The 24,569-nt window shown below is 37.8% G+C and overlaps 1 protein-coding gene across 2 annotated transcripts in view; it reads right to left on the reverse strand.

Annotated features, from left to right (window-relative positions):
* The window catches only part of KPNA3 (karyopherin subunit alpha 3), a 48,176-nt gene that overhangs the window by 15,651 nt on the left and 7,956 nt on the right, over window positions 1-24,569 (reverse strand). For both annotated transcript variants that reach the window (XM_042014143.1, XM_042014142.1), the window contains exons 2-7: window positions 12,669-12,713; window positions 4,026-4,115; window positions 3,799-3,828; window positions 3,657-3,709; window positions 3,477-3,572; window positions 1,335-1,420 (exon numbers count right to left, since the gene is read on the reverse strand). In XM_042014143.1, the coding sequence (XP_041870077.1) occupies window positions 1,335-1,420; window positions 3,477-3,572; window positions 3,657-3,709; window positions 3,799-3,828; window positions 4,026-4,115; window positions 12,669-12,713 (400 nt within the window). The remainder of the gene's footprint in view (window positions 1-1,334; window positions 1,421-3,476; window positions 3,573-3,656; window positions 3,710-3,798; window positions 3,829-4,025; window positions 4,116-12,668; window positions 12,714-24,569) is intronic.

Consider the following 24,569-nt stretch of genomic DNA (forward strand, 5'->3'; position numbering starts at 1 on the left):
AATTGTTCAGGTACCAACAATGCTTTTAGTTGTGCTGTACATACTTCTATTCTACTTTTAATTTTTACTTTGAGATTTTTTCCAGATTTTTTCCTGCAACACAAATACTATAAACATCCATTCTGTTAGATTCATTCAAACAGGATAACATTGTGGGACATGGAAAAGAAAGAAAACAATGACTAACCAATGAACAAGTTGAGAAGGAAGAAAAAACTTGGGAGTAGATTTTCAAAGGTACTTAGACACCAGAAAAGCAATCTAAAAACAGAGGTGCCCAAATCACATTAGGAATTTTTGAAACAAATTCAAGATATTTATTTTTTTTTTTTAAAGCTTTTGGATTTTTATCCAAAGCTCATTTTGGTAAGATCATTTTAACCAAAGTTTATTTTGGTTAATAATAATTATTATTCTATTGTTCAAATACCTTAACTATACAGAATCTAATAATTAATGAATTATTTTATTAGCCATGGAAACATACAAACCAGCATTTTCATTTGATAGGCAGGTTCATACACTTTAAAAAAAGTCAAATAACTAAGTCACCATTTTCCCATATAAAAATCGGAATATGAGTAAATAAAGACAGTTTATTATATATTTCCTTATCTATAATTTACTGTTTAATGACAACATATTGTATTTATTTTAAGGTGATTAAAGGTGATTTTTTTTAAGATAAGTATGCTGATCCATCAAAGCTATAGATATAATCCTGAAAAATGTATTTGCTTAATTTATCTTCAATTAACTTCAGAGTTTCTTTCCTTTCTCACTGTCTGGTTAAACAAGAAATGAAAGCAGCACAACAAACTTGAGTGTACAGTAGATACTAATCATACAGACAAGGAAAGGATGGTCATTTTCTTAACAATGTATTTAAATGTGCAACCTTACATAACTGTACGTATTTAACAACTTTACTAAGATTTATGAACATACCTTTGAGGTAGAAAGAATTAATTCCTAACTTAAGTGTTAGTCACGGAGCAATTAATGGTACACGATTTCAGAAATCAAACCGAGAATGAGAAAGGACTAAGACTTTTGTCAGTTATTGTATCACCTGTCATTCTCTATCCTCTTTATGGGAAAATCCTGTCTGGGATCCTTAACATTAATTGGTAGTGACAACCAGATTAATGTTTGAGAGCAAACATAGAAATGCTTCTGTAGTCTTTGCTAAATCTTTAGGACAAACATGTATTTATTACTTTAATGGCATTGATAAGAAATGGCATCCATTATCCAAATACTTCCCTTTGTATTTCCCACAATATCCACCACCACTGCCTCCTCCCCAAGAAAACCAAAGTTGTAATACTTACTCGACTGTACAACAGCTTGAGTCTGTGCGGAAGTGCCTGATGCTATGTTAGTCAGTGCCCATGCAGCTTCAAATTGTAATGAAGGACTGTAATGAAATAATTTTATACTAGTAAGTTGAAACATGATCTGAAGACTATTTTATGGCTCATTTCAGTATTACTAGCTGTATCCATCTGAAATACTCTACATTTAGGCAGTACCACTGGGCCAAAATTTTAAAAACCCCAACATCCAAGCCTGGACATCTCAGGGGAAAAGCTGTAAGAAAAAAGAAATTTTGCATTCTGTGACCTTTTGTAAACCATCTATCGCTCTGAATTAATATTAGTAACAACAACAACAAAAAAAATCCAAACAACGAATTAAACTTGATTCTTCCAATATTACATTCCAGATCAAGTGCAAGCTGGTATACTTGGATACAGACATTTTTCTGCTCCATCACAGACAGGGGAAAGATCTAGAATCAGTATGAAAAGACAGCAACACACCTTACTTATTAAATACAGATAAAATTAGTTACAAGTGTCATGAAAGCTGGGAGGATGTCTCTTCCAAGATGTCTGCCAACCATTGTCTATGCCAACAGCAGTTTAGTGAAACAGTTTGCATGAAAACTGCTGTTCAAGCAAATACTGAAGGTTAAGAGTTCTACAAGCTACGAAACAGTTTACAGCCCATGGTCATTAGCACAACAGCAAATGTCTGGATTTAGGAAGAACAGAGAATATTTACTGTTAGGTGACTTTCATTTCCATGTTCTTTGTGTCTTTATCAGTCATGCTTAATATATAGCCATAGTACCTGCTTCTTTTAAACTTTTTTGTGTCTTAATTTCCAAAGCAATGTGAGGTTTTATTGAGGATGAGATTGCAAAAGACTTAAACAGGAGGTAAAAACAAATCATAGCTGTCAGCAGCTACCTACAAACCTTGAAATTTTAGGACCAAGTGCATTAAAATTCTAGTTTTATGCTAGTCCCTTTTTTCTTTCTCTTGTGATAAGCTTTCAAGTATAACATGAACAACAGCTTTAATGATTTGTTATGCAAAATCTTTTCAGAGTTTAACTCTATTAAGTATTATATTGCAATCACGATTAAAAGGACTGCTTAAAAACGTTGAGTTCAATTTTGAAAGACTTACTAAACATTTACAAAGGTAAATCATACAAAAACTAGCAGAAAATTCAAATTAAAGGAATTTTCAAAGCACTGAGCCATCTACTTCGAGAGCAGACATTCATGACCCAATTTAAAATGCTTTCCTGATTTGAACGTTATTGTCAGCTGCCTTCTAAGCAACTGTTTTGTTTAACAAGCTAGAAAAAACCCCTCTACTCAGAGCTCGTATTTTTGCAGCCATCACAATATACCAAAAATACCAAACCATATTTTTGAAGTTCCTAGCTCTCATAGCTACAGAAATAACATTGAAAATGGAAATATTACAAATACATTTATGTCAAAATCAAAGACACGCTAAAATATTTACCTCAATTGTGTTAATCCCCATCTATTTGAATCAGGGGCTCATGCTTTGTTGAATATGGCACATTTTGTTTCTTACACATCATTAAATTCTTGCAACTACATGCTCAGTGTGCTCTACCTTCTTTACTGAAGCTCTTGTTTTCTAACAAAGACTCAGAGAGCATGCTCACCATGTTCTACCATCACATAAGAGAGCAGCAGAGAGCCAGAAGGAAACACACCTTGCAGTGAGAAGAAACCAGAAACTTAAGCTAATCATCTTAATGAAAAAGACAAATGTATTCTGGAAAAGACCAGGCATGTTCTCTGCCTTCATGCAAATACACACAACAAGTCTGTGGCAGGTTTCTTAAAAACAGCTGGTAAAACGCTGAAGTATTGAAAACCAGTGAGAAATGTAGTAAGGTTTTCTCTCTCCATTAGCTGGATACGCTCAAACAAGCTCTAAAAAATTAAATGACATTTCAGTGGCAGAATAAATATTCCTGGAGAACTTATGATTTACCATAATGGAATGTGATCCACTGTGTCAGATTATATGGTGCTGAAATCCTCAGTTTCATTTCAAATAATGATTTTTTTTTTTTTGGGGGGGGGGGTGTGTGTGCATATTTCCAGTAACAGTGAACATTTTTAAAAGAATACTTACTTATCATCCCTTTCTAGGCATTTTACCAGAATTGGTAAAATTCCAGATTTTATTAAGTCATCAATAGGTGGATTTCTGTCACTGGATAGGAGTTTTCTGTCAAATTAAAAGCATAAGTAAGTAACTTTCATAATGAAAGATGTGTATAAATTATGTTTCTGTATCTTTATTTTTTTTTACCTTGCAGCTTGGACAGCACTCAGTTGGATCACTGGGTTGTCACTTGTGGCATTCTGAAAAAATAATTAAAAAACACAGTAAAAATTTAAAATGCACAGAACACACCCCTCTTGTTTAAAAAAAAAAGTTAAATGTAACATACCTGCAGTATAGCTTCTAGTGTTACATTTTGCTTGAAAAGAAAAAAAAAGTGTTAGTAATTTTGCTGATAAATTATAGCCTTCTTATACATTTAATACAAGCAAAACTTATTTTAACAGTGTATTAGTTCATAAATTTGCTTTCAAAATTTGTTTGCAAGACAACAGAATGCATTGTTTAGAGAAATCGCCAAAGTTTTAAAAATAATTCCAGAATCAAGGAACTTACTGCTTTGAAGTCAGCATCAACATCAGAGTCTTCTAAGCTTTCCTCTTGAGGAACATTTCTTTTTTTCAAAAGATGTTCATCTCTTTTGTTCTGTAAAGGAATGACAAAAAATAAAGCCACTTTTAATGCGTATTAATACAGGGTGGTGATACACAACGGACCCTTTGAACATGTAAGTAGAGATAAGGTTTCCTTTTTTTAAAGGTATTTGTAACTGCAAATAGAATTTGCAGTATTTCAGCTGTAAGAATCTCGCAGCTTGCTAATCAGACAGATCTACAACAATCCATGACATTTGAATTAATCAAAACTTACAGTTTGGGGATTGGTTTTCCAACAGACATTTACAATACTCATAAGCTCTGCATGACGTTAACATTTAGCCACACATAACATAAATTCTTTTTCAGTGTAGGATTATTTTTCAGCTAAACCTGTTTCAAAGCTCCCTGGTCACATTTATTTGCATCTTGTGTGTAAAGTAGCTTGCTCCATGCACACTGGCACTTGCAGTATTTCCTACTCATGTTGTTAGCCTAATTTCTGACTTAAAACAAGACACCCTCCAGTCTTAGCTCCGTTAAGGATTTACAGAAGAATAAAATTATCTTTCCAGTGGTAAAGTACCCATTTAACATTTCATTTTAACATTCCCAATTTAACAAATTTGAAGACATAAAACTGTAATTTAAAAAGAAAGAAAAACAAATCATCAATTGTTTACACTTTTTTACAAATTTAAAATGCACTAGAAGTATTATACCAAAACTATGAAATGGTCTCTTCTAAATTTTAGACTTGATATTTTGTTTGGTATGTCTAGAGATACAAAGACAGAAGGGGCAACGGAAGATGATGACGCAGTATGTGTATCTGAACATCTTTTTATGTTTGGTTTTGCTTTTTCAACAAGCACATTAAGATTTCATTCTTTAATGATGCAAAATGTTGAAAAAGAGTAAGAGCCAGCTCTAACACCAAGAAGAAATCTAGCATGGTAGCAGGGAAAGGCAGGCTTTTCAGTCTCAAATTATCTGATAACCACAGTACTCACTAAAGAGATTTTATTATACCACACCTTGTTTGTAATACATAAAAAGCCTCTAAATAGAGTGATGTATTGAAGGGTCCCCAATATTTTATTATATGTTAAAAAAAACCAGCAGTCCTAGGACCAAAAATTTCTTGCTTACCTTTTAGACATCTTAAAAGAATTTAAAACAAGTTTCAAATCCTCCCAAGCAATACTTTTTTTTTTAAAGATAAGACAATGCTAAAACAACAAACAAGCACCAGAATAACCCTTTAATGCGGAAGACAACATCCCACAGACTTAGCACAGTTTAATTTGAGTCAAGTTTTAAGTACAGAAACTAGATCCTCAAAGAGTGCACAAGACCACCTAGACTGGCTGTGGCAGCCTCTCCAGAGCCGTGCAGTAATGGCTGTATACATAGATCACATCCATACAGAGAAGCACCACAGGCATTTTGTCAGCAACTGGATCTGGACAGGAGGAAGATGGAAGTGAGCAGGCAGTTAAATGCCGAGAAAGTAGCACTGTGCAGATAAACTGCATCATACAGAACACAGTAACAGATGGATTCACCATAAAGACCTGTAATGTATTTACCCGATTTTCCCATAACAGACACTGAGCTGAACAAGAGCCTGGTTCTCTCCTATTCCATTAAGCCTTCTATACCTGCAGACACAACTATCCAATTCCTTTGGCAACCCGAGTGTACCTCAGAGAACACCTCCCAATGTTAATGTTAACCAAACTAAGTACAAGTAACAGTCCATGTTCCAAGGCCAAGATATTCCTCCCCCTTAAGAGACAGAGAGGAACTTCATGGGACATAACTGACTGCAGATTGACACTGCAGTTTCTGAGCGCAGGCAACGTCTTCAGGCTGTCAGTCACATGGTGCAATGGGCTCCAGAAAAAATTACCTCAGCCAAGGGAAGAAAGAAGCAGCAAGAATGCTCCTGTAGATACTCACTGTTTGCAGGTGGCTGGGCTGAAAAACAACTGTCAAGAACCAATACAGAGGTGCTTCCACAGCAGCCTGAGGCAGAGGCTAGTACTTACTGAGAAGTACTAAAAGTTTCTATTCTAATTAGCATTTCTTATAAAGTCAAAGCATTCATGAAACCTTCCAGTCCTAAACCGTGTTTCTAGGGCTATTTGAAACAGCTCTGTTCATCTGCAAGAGTCCAATCCCTGGACAGCTAAACTCCTCTCTCCAGTAATTTAACAAACCAATCACTCTCCTACATTAGGTAAAAGAAGATGAATTGCAGCCTGCTGTGGCCTTAAAATGCTTGTATTTTGACATACTGTAGCAAACCCAAAAAGGTTTTGCCTAAATCAAAGCACCAGCGTCTTTGGCAGGCTCCTGCGGTGAAAACAAAGACAAATGAGTGTACCTGGATACAGCTGTCCTGTTCAAAGCCTGGTGAGATAGCCCTTTCAAAGGTAGAGGCATCAGAGTAGAATCTCTGATGAAGGGTAAGACCTTGTCACAAACAAAATTCAGCAGGTCTCCTTCTAAAGTGATCTTCAACACTGCCTGAACCACGTGTTCTATGTACAGTAAGTATGAAAGTTCATAAACAGCTGTTGACTGCTGGTTATAAGCATTGCCAACTTTATGGTAGAGATCCCCCCACAGCAGCCTACAAAGGTTTCCATACAAACAAAAGCATTGGCAAACATGCCAAATTAATAGATAACAGTAATGATACCAGGAGTGCACTTTCTCGTCCAGTTTTAATGGACAGATGCCCCAGTTTTAATGGACAGATGCCCATCATTTGCTTCATCAACAGTGGGATGGTCAAGCTCCATGAAGAGGAAGAGGAAGTTATGCAAGTCCTGCAGATCCTGGTACTTCTTTTGTTTATCTTCTTGGAAGATGGCCACAGGATTAAAAAAAAATGTATACCAATGCAAGCAAGTTTCAAATGTTCAAAAACATGATTAACAGAAGACTCCTTATGGGTAAAGAGAACATCCAACAAGCTCTGTGCTGCACTGCACTTAGTACTATGGGACATGGCCAATGGGATGCTCTAATGGAACATGGCCAATGGGATGCTCTAATGTCAAATAGGAATTTCTACGTATTTTTCAGCACTGGACATGCAGGAAAGCTCTATGAAGAATGTCAACTGTTATGAGGCTTCAAGATTAAAAGGGAAAAGAAATAAACAAGAAAATCTTTGCCCGCAGGTAACAAATACCATTACAAAGTGTTTCTTCCGGTCAGGGGAAAGTTTAGGAGCTCAGTAGCCAGTCAAAGTTCTTGTGGCACAAACTTAAGATAATTATGTTTCAGTCTTCTGAGGACCAAAAGCAGAACTTCAAGAACATCTCAACATCAGGAACTGAAGTTCCTAATGCTAGCCAGTATTACATATACTCACAGATGACAACAAGTAGCTCTTCCCCTTACAATTACATCCAAGGAAAGACTGAGGGATCAAGCCAGTGATGGAGGTAGATTCAGGTTTTCTGGACATCTCTTTTAAGCTACCACTGTGACAGGCTGAGCTGAACTGCTAGGCTTTACTTACACATAATCTCCAATTTTGGTTTTAGAAGGTGAGAGTACCTGTCATGGTGCATCACAAAAAAAAAAAGAAAATGCCTACCACTCTAACCTCATCATGTTAAAGGGATGCTCTGAAAACTTCTTCTGAATATCCTTTTAATGAAAGTTTTCTTAGGTGGGCTATGTAGCCTAAGTGAGCCTTTACTAACAGCTCTTGGATATGAATCTGGGGAAAGAGTTAACTTATTTAATGGTTTGGAAAGGACCATTAGTTGTCTCTACTTACTGTCTTAGAATTCATTAACGCCTAGAGAGATTTTAAAAAACCCTGTAGAACTGTAAGAAAGGTGAACGGGTCAATTTGATGATTCTACAACCCACGGATATGAGGCCAGTTGCATGCAAAGGCAGTTAGATTCCAAGATTCTTCTTCAGATAAAGCACATAGCTACAGATACACAGTTAGGAGACGTAGGCAACGGTTCTACATTTGAGTTTGCTAATTCCCCTTTGTCACAACAGTGAGCAATCACAATGTTCCTGTTTGGTTAGTGCTTATCTGTCTCAGAAGAGGAGCAGATTGACTAAAAATAAGTAAACACCAGTGTATGGCCTAAGCCCTAAGCACGGATTGCAAAGATTGAGGCCTCTTAATTCAGGGAACAGCATGGTCTTACCAAAATGGATTCAAGCAAGCCTCCAAAGAATTTCTTCAGAGCCCTTTTCAACTAAGCCTCTAAAAGAATCCATTAGGAATGTAATTTTCCTCTTAGGGTTATTTTTTTTAAATGAATCAGTTGAGACAAGTAAATGCAAATTCTTTTCCAAGAATTTGTGCTACTAACACTTGATAGGGAAACTTCCAGACAAACATACTAATAGTGATTCGGTGTCCCTGTCGTTGTAGTCATTCTTGGAACTGGTAGACTTATATTGTGTACTAAAATATGTTCTTTACAGTGTTAAAAAGCTATACATACATACTGAACTGGAAAAGACACGTAACTGATGCAAGTTTCACTATCCTGAAACTGAAGATTTTTTCCTTTTGGATTTTCAGACTTACTGAGAATCAGAAAAAGGTTTTTCCCACCCAAGCACTCCTAGCAACATGAAGACACACTCCCCTCTTCAAGGACTCTTCTACTTTATTTAGGAGCTACCACGGACATATGCAATCTTATTTAAGCAAGATCAGAGTAGAAACAAGGACAGTATGCCAGGGAAAGAGGTAAAAAAAAGACTTATGCCCATGACTCTTTAATCCACCACTTATTTAGCAAATAATTGCTTTGCCTTGCACCAAACTTAATTGGCAATTAGAGCTTTCATGAGCTCATGTCTATGAGCTCTCAGGGGCAGCTGAGTTTGCCAAGAAAGCCAAAAATAAACCTTGTGTGAGATCGTGGAAGTTCTTAGGATTCCAGTTGGCAGGCCAGTATCCTGTGTTTCTGCTGAGGTTAGGAGTGCTAAGGCTTCCTTTGAAGGGTGACATCTAACTCAATGACCGTATCATTGACCTGGCTAAGGACTACCTTTCTTTAGGCACACTAGTGGCCCAAGTCAAACTTCATCCTCAAAGAAAGCCAAGCACCCAGAATCAAAGGATCTCTCAGAGCAACGGAGTTACAGGATTCCTTCAGATATAGAACCTTAAACTGAATCCTAACCATTGCTCATCCACCCTACATCCCTTTAGATTGAGACTAAGCCAATTAATTCCAGGGTTCCTGTTACTAACAGAGCAGCCTTCAGGTTTCTGTGATGCTGAAACCAAGTGATAAACACTCTTAATCAGACTTCACCAAGACACTACACTGAAAAGTTCTGTATTCTATATCCTGATGCAGTCTCCATCACCAAAACTGACACTGTTATCTTGTCTGTCAGGTAAGGGAGATGGCTACTGTTTAAGCTCTCAGGCCTGCTGGCTGTACAAACAACAAACAGAGACCAAGACTATCTTTCCAGAAATGTAGCAGATCCATTCTCAAAATGCAAAGAACACAAAGCCAACATGGAATCAGTACAAGGGCATCTGACCATCAGGAGTGTCATCTGACTGGCTCAGGATGCCAACCCATGCCTCAACCTGGAATCTGCCAGACTACTGCTACCCTTTCATGCCAGACAGCTTTGTTAACCTTTGTTAATTAAATTCCTAAGCAAACAATAAATGATTGGGAAATAAACGGGAAGAAGAATAGTTTCTTCCTGAATAAGAGTTGTGGTGTGAAGATAGTGAATAGAGATAATATATTCTTGAAACACAATGTGTTGCAAATGCACCTTGATGTCTGTAATTTCAAGAGAATAAACACCTCACACTGATGCACGCAGAAATTGTTTACTACTGTTCAAAGCCACGATTTTTTATTTATTCCATCTTACTAAACAGAGATGTGAGCAACTTCATTAGATCCATTCATTTAATATTTATATCCACATTGAATCAAAAGACAAACCCATGACTATGTAGTGCTTCAACTGTACAGATCAAGAATATACTCAATTTGTCTCTTTTCTTCAAAGCCAGGTGTACATGCAGCATCTGGGTAGCTGCAATGAAGAGAAGATAGCCCTTTGCTTTGAAGAGGCACCAGTGGATTACTAAGGTCATGCCAACAAATTTCCTGAATTTGGCATACTCATGCTAGAGTAGCAGTGTTAACTGTAAAGATAAAGACTGAAGCAATGATATTACAACTTATCCTGGAACTTGATAAAACACATCCCTCAACATTTCAGTCTCAATTCCATACCAGAAGCAATGCTACAGAATCTCATCTGCCACAGAGCTCCCACAGCAAACCAGCTGCCCACCAGCACCACCTGAGCTGACACATGCTAAATTTATTATTAAAGCAGATTTCTTCTGGTCTCTGCAGTGAAGATTTTCAACCAACACTCCAGAAGAACGCCACTTCCTGCATTTAAGAGTGCTGCAGCTGCTGTTCACTCTTCATTTACAGTCTGACCTACATCCATGCTCAGGCTTCTCCTCTAAATGTGTAACTGATCTTTGCGTGTGCAATTTTCAGTGAGAAGTCACCGGCAGCTCATAGGCTTCCTCTCGTTTTCACTCACATATTACTGGCACGTGGAGGATTCCTTCCACACAGAACAATCCCTTGCCTTAAGTGTCTGACTTGCTCCCCACCACGCTTCTGTAATAAACTGGCCTTGAAATTGTGACCTGTTACAAAACGCAATTTTAAGAATTAAATTAAAATTAAAACTCTCACTTTGCACTGCAAAGCCCTCTCCAAAGACTGCACTGGAATACTCACATTCCAGCTCAATTTAACAAGATGTATAAGGATATGCTGCATTAGTTAAGCCATCTTTTACAGCTCTGCTTTGCTAGCAGGCACAGGCTGCCCAAGTGCTATGAATGACTCCTTCCAGTACAGATTTCAGAGTTATACAGCAAGTTTTACACCAGTTCTGAACAAACAGGGCCTCTAACATGTCAGCATAAATTTTCATTGCTGATCATTTTCCAGTCATCTGCATTAAATTATTTGACAAATTATTATAGTCTCAGAATGAATCTTAGAAATATTTACTTTTTATAATATAATGAGATAGAGAAGTTTTTCTGCAAGACCTGAAAAAACAAAGTATCTTTTTTTCAAGAGGAACAGAAGGATCCCAGGAAAATACTAGCACAAGATTTTTTGGTTGGTCCTACACAATCAGGTGATAAGTGCAGACAAAATTTCTCAAAAACAAGTCAAGCTGATTTCTATCAACATAATTTATATTTACAAACCCTTCACTTTGTTTCCAGCAAGGATTTTGTCTTCTCAGTTTGGAAATAATGAAAAAAAAAAATTGATGGAATTCGGTGGGTGTGCACTCCTAAGCAAGCACCACTCAAACTGTCAAGGATTCAACTGGCAAACTGGAGATGAGCATCAAATGGGAGATCAAAAGGAGCTTGGTCTATACCCAGAATATTCAAACCAAACACTTATGAGGTCTTTAATGAAAGTAATAGAAAATACAGGTTATGCCAAGCTGGAGAGGTCCTGAAACATACTGGGGAACAGAATGGGAAAGCCTGGAAAAAGGAAATGTAATTCAGAAGTCAATTGTAAAAAAAATTAAAATCTGCATTTATTTAACCATGCAAACAAAACAAACAACTACATTTGCTTTGTGGCACTCTAAGAAGTGTACAAAGGATATAACGGATCACAGACTGTGTGCCTGTCAACAACATACTCAATATCAAGAGGAATACTGTGTAAGAGTTGTTTTTCACTGTTCCATTTAAACCTCAGCTGCAGCCTGCATCCTTTCAGATTTCCACACTTCCAGGAAAATACAGGCAATTTGGATCTGAGGAGCAGCAACAAGTCAAATCTAGGAAAGAGAATGTTCAAGAAAAGGGTGAAGAACTGAAGATGTCTCAACAGGATAAAGCTAAAGGGGCCAGTATGAAGTCCTCAAATACACTGAAGGTACCCAAGGGCAGACAGAAGTTTTCCCATTCTCTTAGCTCGTAAAACATCCCTTAGGAGCAAGTCTTTGAGGTGCCTAGAAAGGCTGTTGGAAGAGTTATTAATGACAAGGGTGTAACAAATGCTCTAATTAGGCAGAGCAGTGAACAAGATCAGCTCTCATACTCGTGATCTTCCCAGCCATACTGACATTTACCCAATACAGCCAAAATCTGACCCCCAAATTAACTCCCTTTACAGCATGGAAGCAATAATTTTCAGAAAACAAAATAAAAGAACAACCTCTCTTTCTAAATGCAAAAACTCTCCCTTTTTCCATTCAGAGATTTTAAACATTTGAACAGCTGACAGCTCCACTATAATAACTTGTATAGAAACTGAAAATAGATTATTTCCAAGTGATACACTGGAGTGAAGTAGTACTGCTCTTTTGTACTGAGCTTCGCAAATTGGAGAAGAAAACTAAATTAGAATCCACAGTTAGTATTTAACAAGTTTACACCTTTTCTATGTAAGTTTGGGGCTATAAAGCAAAGCTTATGGAAAAATATTTAGTTAAGACACCAGACCACTGTTAGCAAAGTAACACAACTGATAAACAAAAGCAGACTCACCTTCCGCAATTCAATTGTAACTTCATTTCTGTGTCTTCTCATAGTCTGTAAATGAAAAAAAACCCAAATCATTTGTATGTCAAGAAAGTAGTATTCTGTTTTGGAATCAGCTGTTTCTAAGTAAAAAGTGCAGTTATTCATCAAAAGACATGGAAAATTGTGCATAATTTATAACTCAATTTTTCCTATGAGGATGCACATGTTTTTTGTGATGTTTTGCTTGGGTTGGGTTTTTTTGTTTCGTTGGTTTGTTCCCTTTTTTCTTTTTTTTTTGATTATACACCTTACAAAAAGCTGTGTCACAAACCAGAAGTAGTATCACAAAGGTACAAAATATTGACTTTCCCATGGAGTTTCACTAGAATGATTCTCCAGATGTTTTCACTGAAATGATTCTCCACGTGTTTATATGTGCAGACCACAGGCAGCAGCAAATCCAGGTTAGACAATCTCATGCTCCCATATAATCATATTCACAACCCAAACATATAACCTATACCAGTTCTCTGGCTAAAATCAGAAGATGACTGTGCAACAAGACCGATCAGGCTTGTGGAAAGAGAAAACAAAGTAGTACAGTGGTACTGAGACTCCTTAGGATCTATAGCCTAAACACTGCAAACCAGCCTGTGAGCATCTCAGCTCCTTAAAGATACTGGGCACTCAGAACGCATTCCTGACAATGCTGCTACACCTCTTAGCTAAGAGAGACCAGAAGAATGAAGAAGAATTTTAGCCTACTGAAGGCAATCTCCCTAGGTTCATTTAACAATCAGTAGAAAAGACATGTACCATCAGAATGCAATTCAAAGGAGAACAGGACTGGATGACTGCTGGCAGTTCCAGCGAGATCACCCACACTAACTAAAATTAGCCTTTTAAAATACTTTCTATGTCCTAACCTTGCTACTGACCTTCACTGCCACTATCATGTTCCTTTTGAGTTAGGGCAAATAACTCCCTGACAAAAAAGTACCAGTGAAGACCAGCAGTATACAGCAAACACCAGCACTCCCCATCAGCCATCTATGAAAATATCAAACATGCTAAAGATGAAACACAGGTAGAAGAAATTAGCAGATTTCACACCATGAATATATACAGGACATAGATGCAACAGCTTCACTGTTCTCAACCACTTTGCATAGCAGTACTCATTTCATAGAATCATTGAAAGGTTTGGGTTGGAAGGGACCTTAAAGATCTTCTGGTTCCAACATCCCTGCCATGGGCATTCACTAGATCAGGTTGCTCAGAGCCCCATCAGCTTGAACACTGCCAGGGATGGGGCATCAACAACTTCTCATCAACAACTGCCTATGTCTCACCACTTCCTCAGTGAAGAATTTCTTCTTGACATCTAATCTAAACCTACTCTCTTTCAGTTTAAAAACATTGTCCCTTGTCCTGTCACTATCTGTCTGTATAAAAACCCTCTCTCCCTTCTTTTTATAAGCCCCCTTAAGGTACTGGAAGGCTGCAGTAAGATCTCCCTGAAGCTGTCTCTTCTCCATTCTGAAATTCAGTATCTTGGGTTCACTCAAGAGTAAAGAAGGCTTGTCTTCCTGCCCACTGCTTGATTAACCAGCTCATTAATGTAAACATGGACAAAATTCTCCTTTTACATCTACAAGATTGAACTCTACTACTTTAAACAAAGCAAGTCCTCACTACAGTAAGAGAACACCAGCACTACAGCATCTATCAGAACTGCACATATTTCCCCTCCTCATCATTTTGGTAAACATTTGATACTTGTGACCATCTGAGCCTGCTGCAACAGCCCAGTATGATAAGGACTGGATAGCTGGGGAATGGGAGGGCATCAGGTAGGTTCATTTATCTGAACAAATGAAGAACACATTAAGTCATCAGATGCAACTAGCAAGACCAGTCATTCAAATTTCTTGTTCTATTAGAACTTTATATTGGAATAATCTTAATAAACATGTCAAATTTAAGGACATTATATAGCCTTAAGTTTTTCAACACTTCTTCCCCATGACAGCTGTCTACCAGTACTTAAGCAGGATACAAGAGAGCTGGAGAGGGACATTTTACCAGAGCATGGAGTGACAGGACAAAGGGGAATGGCTTTAAACTGAAAGAGGGCAGGTTTAGACTAGATACTAGGAGAAATTCTTTACTGTGAGGGTGGTAAGGCACTGGCACAGGCTTCCCAGAAAAGCTGTGGATATTCCAAACCTAAAGCGTTCAAGACCAAGGTGGATGAGGCTTTGAGCAACCTGGTCTTGTGGAAGGTGTCCTTGTCCATGGCGGGAGGGTTAGAACTAGATCTCTACGGTTCCTTTCAACTCACATCACTCTATGATTCTGTAACTCAGCATTTCAATAAAAAAATGTAGTTAATGCTGTAAAGTCTCCTTTTCTTGATCATTCTGTGTTCTAGACATCAAAACTCTACTGAACTTATCACTAGCAACGCCACCCCACCTTCCCTTAAAATCTTGTATTTTATTCCTACTTATGTTAAATTTTAAGGCATACCCCATCATAATCAGTCAACTGAGTGTCCACTAGAATTTCCCTCTCCAAAATCCAATACTGTATGTGCTGAATTTGAAGTCTCAGTGATTTAACTGATGCAAGGCACAATTTACTTTTAGATTTGCTCCCCACCTACAACTGACTCATTTATCTATGCAATAATACTCTAGAACACTTATACCAAACAGAAAAATCAGACGAAATCTGAAGCTCCTTGGGAGACAACAATAAGATTTATCACTTAACACTCTTTTGGAAGCAGGGCAGATTTAAGGAACACTATATGCTGTGCTGAACAGTTCAGCAGCTTGATATTTTTGGTTTAGAAAAAAACCAAATACAGTGCAGTCCCAGGGCAAGGCATTACTACTCATTTCGTCAATTTACTCTAAAACCTTCTCTAACAATGCTTTGACTAAAGACAGTTACTCAGAGTCAGCCATCCATAAAGTCTCTGCTGGGAAGACTCTAAGCTTTCTAAGGGCAAATAATTCACTCAGATTTTCCATTAGGATTTTATCTTTGTTTCATACTTCCATTACTTCAGCCCCTCTGATCTTACCCTATTACAGCTCTGTCCCAATATTTTTTTACCTTTTTTTTTGTTTTTTATCAAGCTGATCTTCAAAATATTTCACTACTCCATTATAGTTTTCACATTTAATGTGCAAGAATCTCCCATCTTTTCCTCATTTAGAAAGCTACCACTCTTTAGAAAGATCCATAAAAAAGGTTATCACCTCTGCACACATTTTTGCTGACCAGTACCATAGATCTTCTGAGCTCTAATACTCTTAAGGGAATCTCCATAGTAGCTGGGTTTTATCCTTTTAGCTGTTCTTTTGTATTTCCTTTTAAACTTACTATGACTGTTTTATCTTTTAAAGCAGCTCTGGTACATTTTCTTTTTACCTTCCTCCTTTAAAAGGCAGGACAGGCAGTACCCACCACTAAGTCCAATGCTGCCTCTCCATTCACAGAGCAAGTAGGTTGTTAACTGGGATATCACTCAGTCTTAACTCCATGGAACCAATGAGTGTTATCTAACTTCCCACTAAACTAAGGGTTCTCAGTCTTACAGAGTCTCCTGATGGCATAGGATCTTTAAAAAAAACATCTGTTTGTCAGGGTCATTAGGATCATCCAAGAATCAGTGATACAATGTTGGGGCTAGAGTCTTCCTACAAGCATATGGGACTGAAATTCCCAAAGAGTCTGTGGAGCATTCTGGCAGTTAAACCTGGTTGCCACGGCTGGGACATGATCAGTGCTCCTTGCTTGAAGTCTGCTGACACTATTTCTAACCTGACACTTTATGTCCCTGACATATGAGATGAACATTGCATATGAATGTATTTAAGACCAAAGATTCTACTTCATTCATACTTGACAATTGTGGCAATTATAGACTGTACATAAAATAACACATGAATGCACTTCACATTGGCTTGATTACCTAGTTTTATTCATGATGCTTACTGAGGATTTCTCCAGACTGTTGCCCAGGTTGATTTTCTCCTCTTTACCATCGGAGCTGATACAGTAGTGACAGACTGCTCTATGATACGACTCTGAATGTCCACAATTTAGCCATCTTTGCCATGAAAGACCTAGAGCATGTTTCAACTTCATCTGATTACACAAAATGCAGGTATACATATAGCACTATATTCTGGATACTCTTGCTGGATTTTTGGAAGCCTTATTTTAAAACTTGCAGATCAAAAGGCAAAATTTCTAATCTTATCTGGTGGGGTGAGGTGGGAAGAGTGGGACAGGATAGGACAGGAACACTGGCAAAGCCCAGATTTTATTCCCCAAAAAACAGACTTAAATGATACAGAAATTTTTTTGTCCTGATTTGGCATTTCTTGAAAGGAAAGTATTTAAAGCTTGTGTTTCAGATGAACCATTTTAGAAATACAGCAGGTCATCAGCACCTTCCTACAGCCTCAGAAGAAGCACACGTATTATAATGTAATAGCATATAAAAGAAGCAGTTTTAACCAGCACTGCTAGCCTCCCTTCAAGGAATCATTACCACTGTAAGCAGAATAACACACTTTAACACAACCTGCAAGACCCAGCATGTAGGGAACAGACAGGCACTTACAATAGATTTACACAGTAGTAGAAAGGCTAAACATTTTCCCCAGCTAATACAGGTCAGATAAAACAGAGAGAAGAGACAATATTATTCTGCAACTTAAGCCAGGATTCATTCCCAGCTTCCAGGCTGGGAGGACATCTGCTAAAGTCTATAGATACCACACCAGTTGAAGCCTAGCAAGAGGTTACGAATGGATCTAATACAGGGTTTGACATCCACAGCTTCTGACTATGGTCACTTCTCAGCATAATGTACTCAAACAAGTAACTTCATGGAACACTGAAACAGCACATCTCAACACCCCCAAGCCAAAGCTGAACTGTTTCACTGAATAATAAAAAATACAAACTCCAAATCTCAGAAACGGAAAACACGGCATAGGCAAAATCCTACAAATCACAAAAACGATGACAGCTGCAGAATCTGAACCATGAGGACACTCCTAAACACAAGGTGTTAATGCACCATGCACGAAGTGCAAACAGTAAAAATGAGTAACTACCAGGCAGAATGTACTATTAAGAAACAAGAACACAACACTTACCAAGCCGTGCTACAACATTACATTTCAGTTGTTATACATGACTCAAGTCAGACTTAAGTCCACAAGGCTTTTGTAGCAAGAGATTTCTTCTCCCCAGTTCACCATATGTAAGGAACAATTACTTACCAGTGTGTTTGACAGGCTGACATAACCACAGTAATGCACCAAGTACTGTAAGTCTTGTTACGAGTCAAAAGTAGATGTTAGCAGTATTTCTAATTTCAAGTTCCTCATCACTTTGTTATTGTATAAAATAAAGCATAAACCTCACCCCCAAAAGATGCTAGATGTTTTTAGATAAATAAGTGTTTCACTTCTACCCTGAATTTCTGAATATTCTCCCAACATCAGATACAAAGAGTTACATAAGAAGAATCTCTCCCTAACACCTTCCACTTGAAGGAAAAATAATTCCTAGTTCCCTCAAATCTGAAAATAATTTCATATGCCAAAGAAGAAAATTACTGCACACATTAGGGCTGCTGTGTTAAGGGCTGCAAGGGAACTTTGTTTCACTGCGATACAAAACACAAAACTACTAAGCTGACAAAAGACAAGAGACTTAAGAGATACTAGACCTTGGAGGAAAAAAAAAAAAAGAGGAAAAGAATGCCACGGTCCCTGTAAAACTGCCTTTGACACACTCAGAAGGCAGAAGCAACACAGAATACAGCTGCTCTCATCGGATCAGTGCTTCAGATCTCTCAACAAGGGTGGTATGTCTCTCAACAAGAAGATGACAACAAACTCAAAAGTTCAGTTTCAGCCACCTGTGGCAAAGGGAAATGCCCTCCTTATTTTTCAGTTGATATTTGTTTTATGACAGAACACAAAACTGCATAAAACTCTTGATCAAAAAGCAATGGCCTCTGAAACTCTGCATTATCAGCACAAGCTGTATCACCAGCACATTCAAAGAATTATTTTTCAGTGACTAAATATTTGGAAACCTTTCACTGAACAACACATGCCTCACCAGTACCATTCATGAAACTGCATGTGAAGGTGCATAGGATTACATGTTAAAGAGTGAATACCACTGCTATCACACTGCCACTTGGTGCCTTACCATGGCCATGCAAACCTTTCAGGAAAAAAAAACAAGGATTACTTTGAAGTGTTGAATAACACTGAGATTCTAAGGAGGTAAGTCTAACAAGCTTTTCGAGCCTTTGTTTAACATAAAAAACATTTAACTGTATAATAAATACATTAAACTACCTGAAAAGGCAACCCATATAGCTTCTGTAAACTAAATAAAACCCCAAAAAACCCAAAACAAATCAGCTGTACTTGTACATGAGAACAAGATAAGACTTTTCAAAATCCTCTGTAGCAAATACATAATGTAGTGTGCTGTACCAGAGTGAGGGGGAACAAAAACCTAAACAACCCCAAACCCTACTACAGTTATACAAGGCTAGAGGAAAAAAAAAAAATTCAAGCTAATTCAAAGGGACAAGAATCACACCTTAGACAAAGCAGTCGGAATAGTCTTCCATTTATGAAAGACTGATTTAAAACAATGTTACTACTCTTAGCAAGCTCAATCTCATTCATAAGTTAGTATCAAAACTACTCTTAGGGTTTCTGTTAATTTTAAGTTTCTACTTCATATCTAAAAATCAATCTTGATTGATTACAAACACTTTGAAGTCCCTTAAGCATATCACTTTTGGACTCATGGAATTCTGGACACTTGGTAAGATTACTTCATCCCCAGTTACAGTACAAATCAGCAAGCCAAAACCATTTAAATGTGTGGATGATACAACTAGTCAGAAGCTCAGGTCATTACATTTCATTTTGTATGCTGGGATACAGAATCCTTGAAATCAAAAATTAAGTTTAATGTACAAGATGCTTAATAATGTACATTCTCTGCACAGAAAAAATAATCAAATGCTGCAACAGTAAGTGGTATGAATTTTAATTTTAACTACTTTTAGCTATACCAATTGTGTCAGAAGGAAGATTAAAGCATAACCAGCATTTAACAACTAAAAATCTACCTACCATTGTAACAACAAGATAAAGAGAGCTCAGTGTGGTGCTCATCCTGAGTATCCACCTCATTAAGTGGGATACCTCAGCAGTGTCATCTTTTAATCAACACATTTAGACCACTTCCGCTACAACTTGAGCAAGCAAGTCCACAAAACATCAGAAATGAAGAGGCAAGAAACAGATGTTTATGTCCAACCAGCACATCAATACTGCCAGCTGCCCCACAACCAGCTAGCTGACTACCCCCACTCTCCTGCAGGCTGGCCAGCACATATCAGCCTCAAGCTAGCCCATGGAAGTGGGAAAGCAAGGACCATCTTGACAAGACGAACACCACAGCCCAATGTCAGCTTTGGCTATTCTGTGGATACAAAAGTTATGTTTCCTAACCAACCTTAGTTAGTTAGAACTTTAGTAAGATGTGCACTTAATTCCTTTGAAAATTCAGCTGTTAAATGGAGAGAACAAAATCACTGACCAATTCTAATTTCTCTGCATCTAAACATCGCTAAATTCTTTATTTCTGGTTTTGCCTCTCAGCATTACAGAAACAGGTCTCAGAAAATCAGAAGTTACGTGAGTAAAGAGCTACCCTGAACACATAGCTGGGTTAGTAAAGCAGCTTGATTAAACATACAGGGTACCCAAACACCTTAGCATTTACAAGTCAATTCTAGACTACTTCCACCTGCCCAACTAAAAGAAAAAAAGACACTGGCCCAGTTCCAACAGCTCGATTGGATTTAACTAATGCCTTCCCTCTTGCGTATGAGCATATCCTAGAGTACAATTTATATACTTCACAACACAGGTGCCGGTGCAAGACAGTAAAAGGTGATGTTTGTATTGATGAAGTAAACATTGTTCTTGCCTAGAAACTGCTTTACTGGCCTTTTTTCCTTATTCCTTCCCTGACACCTTTCAACAAGTACAAAATACTGCAATGCACATGAAAATGCAGAAGCCTCAGGAGCTGGGCTGGTTTGGGGCAGAAAAAACCCCCATCAAAATGCTTGTTTGTATACAATTGATGAGATGATTAAGATTGTCAGCTGCCTACCTTTGGTTAACATTAAAAGCTAAATATTCCTAATTTGCATAGGCATATAATTAGTATGTGTAAAGTTGAGACTTAAACTGATTATATTGTTCCACTTGTTCTGATAACAGCTGGCTTCAGACTTGTTCTGATAACAGCTGGCTTCAGACGAAAAGAGACAAAGGGACATTGACAGAAGGTGATACTGCTGTTCTACCTGTTCACACTTTCAAAGTGCATATAGCTTACTCCAAGAAGTGCAAGTATATCACAATATAGGATGAAGAATTCTGGGACTGCATTACAATGATGTGAACGCAACTACTTAATCACAACGGGAGGAATTAAAAACAATGATGCTCTGCACACCAATCCCATCTAGTTCTGTTGGACATACAAAAAGATTTGACATCCATGCCAAAGTAAACCAAATGTTTAGTCCAAATTAACCCTCCTAGCTAGGTTTATTCCCTTACTTACAATCATCATGAATTATTCCCCATCTTTCCCCCCTCCACCAGTGTATGTTCTAGTCAGACTCTTCTTCCCCAAGCCCAATTTTGAGACTTACCTAATTACCAAGTGCTCCTAAACAAAGCTCCAAATTGTCCTTCTAAGAAAAAATGGGATTTTTTTTCAAGTTGTATAGACTACAAAGTTAGAACAAGTTCACTTCTGGCTTTGTTATCACAGCTTACATTAAATTATGCTGACCCAGTTAAAAATGCAGGCAAGGGGCATGGACTCCACAATACAAGCAACAGATCTACCAAAGCAGCCAAACAAAATGTGTCAGTACCTTGATCTGATACTCCAAGACAGTTTTATTTCATTTGATTACTATTTCACCCAAAAGGTATTTGCTCCTCTGTTAGGTAAACATTCTATTATTTTGCAGAAGATATTAAAACTTAAGTTGAGATTCTCTGTGTGCTGCAGAACCTTAATATTTTAAAGCTTCCTTTTGGCTTGTAACATTTAACACAGTACTAGGTACATTAGGAGCAGAGTGCAGTATTTATGCTACTGTATTTTATGCCATGATCTGTCTGGGACCTGTGTTCCTCAGGGTTAATAAAGACCACTGAAAGAAAACTAGTTTTTCTGCAGTTGGAGCTGCCACATTTTTTTTTTTTTAATCCCCAGTTTGGGGCCCCTAAAATTAAGCCCAGCTGCCTTCTGTTAACTAGTCTGTGGCAAGATAATTCAAGTATCTGAACCTGGCTAGCCTCAGCAAACTGGATGAATGAGAGATCTACCATAACTCTTTTACTTGGTGGTGGGTAATGACTCACTGAAGTCAGACTCTCATGCCAATATGGAAAGCCACAAACCTCCAATTATTACCGCTCATGATGCTGACTCACCTGAAAGCCCTGTGGAAGCAGACAGAGCTGCCCATCCACATTGTCTGCTTCTACTGCTCCAAAAGATCTTGGCAGAAAAGCAATTGCTATGTTTTATTTCTTACTAGCTCTTTTGTAAGGATATTCTTCGAGGTACTGATATCCTCTCTGCAATTGTTTAACCTCCATACTGAGCTACTACCAGCAAAGAAGAGAGAAATGAGCACTCATGTTTTAATTCCCATATACCAATTACCCAGTTTACAAGTACAAACCTATCAAACAACCCTCAGGGGACTGGACTTAAAGCAAGTTAGTTGGCCGAATTCAACACAAATTGCACCAATACTGAAGGATACAAAGCTGTCTGGAATACAATCAACACTTTACCTGCTGGTTTGATAAAGAATAAAAGAGCTGGAATTCTCTATTCAACATCAAAACTCAAGGAAGGAATACAAAAATCTAGTAGATTTCCAGTTACTGCTATTGTGTGAATCAGAGACATTATATCCTGTAAAACGTTTTACAGCACTTCCATTCAGATGTAGATCTTAACACTGTTAATCACACCTTTACTGACACCAGACCAAAGACCGAAATGTACCCATACGGGCTTCACCTGAAGGCAAAATGAAGTTTCTAGGTAATCCCATAGCATCCCAAAATAAACTCATCACTCAACAGCTGGTCGGCACAAACCAACCGGCAGGCAGCAAGGATCACCAACTAAGTACTACTTTTGTCCAGTGGCTCTAGCAGGCCAAGGAACCTGTCCACAGAATGTCCCAAAAAGCAGCGGCAATGCAATCACCTGCCATGTCCGTTTTGACAACGGTCCACCTTGAAAAACTTGACTGCAGTGTTTGGTCATTTAAGCTGCAGCCCAAAAGAAACTGACAGACACAGGAGGAGAAGAAAAACTTGATGCAGGTATCTTTTGGAAAGAGAAGGGCATACTGAATTTTACAAAGATGCCAGCTCTGCCTTATCTAAATATTGTAATATGCCAAATAAACACCAAGAATAGTGGATAAACAAGATAGTTTAATTACAACTGACTCCTATTCATACTTCTTTAGAAAGTTACAAGATTAAGGCTTCTTGACACATTAAATAGGTACAAGGATTTGAGATTTGGTAGTTTTATGTTACAGTAATCTGCTTTTGCCAGTACACATTTCTAAAAAGGCAATTACTTATTCTCCTATATCACATGAGCAGTGTAGTAAATGCTTTAGTTTCCTGGAAACAGAGGCTTAACCTGTCCTTCAGGGGAAACAAATGAAGTACCTACACAATTCCTTGGTCTCACCCAAGACATGATACCCCCTCTGTCCTCTCCCAAAGTTTCTAAGCAAGCATCCCTCCCATCCCCTTATCGAGCAGGGAAAAGTAGCAGACATGTCTAGGCAAGTGGAAAACCTGACTGCCACTCCAAAAGAGAAGGAAGCCCTTTTCCCTTCCATAGTCCAGAAGATTAGAAGAGTCTGAAGAGGAGTCTAGAAGATCAACTCAGGTATATCTTCATTTTTTTACTAATAGATGTTACCAGAAACCCAATCCGCCACCTACTACCATATTTCACAGACAAAATACCATATTCACTTGTGTACAGGACATGAAAACAGCACAGCAAAATTAGGACTGTTCATGGTAACTAAGTGCAAACAACTGACTACGATTTCGATCTTTGGATCAACATAAAGATTGAAATACTTTTAAGTGTACAAACTTATATCAAATTGTAGATAACCACTTTCAAGAAATTCATTACAAAATTAAGTGTCTGTTCAGAAAGGCTTCACAGATTTCTGGCCAAACACCAGAAGACCAGACATTCTTAAGCTTGCCAAATATTTATACTAGTTTCCCTTAGAAAGAAAAAAAAAAACCAACAAACATACAAGGCTAAATACTAGCCAGATACCTTCTTGTGCAATCTATGTTTGAACAAAGACACTCCCTTTTCAGATACTTAAGCAGTCTTCAACTGTAATATCAAAGTACCTCAGACGATCATTCTATGAATCCATGATATATTTATAAGCATCTCCCTGTGAAGTGGGTAAAAAAGTTTTGTTATTCCATCTATAAAATGGGAAAACAATTGCAATTTGCATACATTCACAGGGTGTCATGAAAAAAACCAACAAATCAACTCCCTAGAGAGCTAGGCTATATTCAACCACAGCAAGCTTTTTTTGGTATAATATTACACAGCTCCAATGAAATCAGATTTTCTTTGCTGTTTTTTGAAAGATATAATCAAAAGGCAAAAAAAGATTAAACATGTGCTAGCTGCCTAATTAAATCTATGAAGAGATCATTCTGCTCAAGATGCAAG

This window comes from Corvus kubaryi, unplaced genomic scaffold (genome assembly GCF_017639235.1).
Source record: "Corvus kubaryi isolate FWS band 111438036 unplaced genomic scaffold, C.kubaryi_AGA036_p1.0 split1-65, whole genome shotgun sequence".
NCBI classification, from domain to species: domain Eukaryota; kingdom Metazoa; phylum Chordata; class Aves; order Passeriformes; family Corvidae; genus Corvus; species Corvus kubaryi.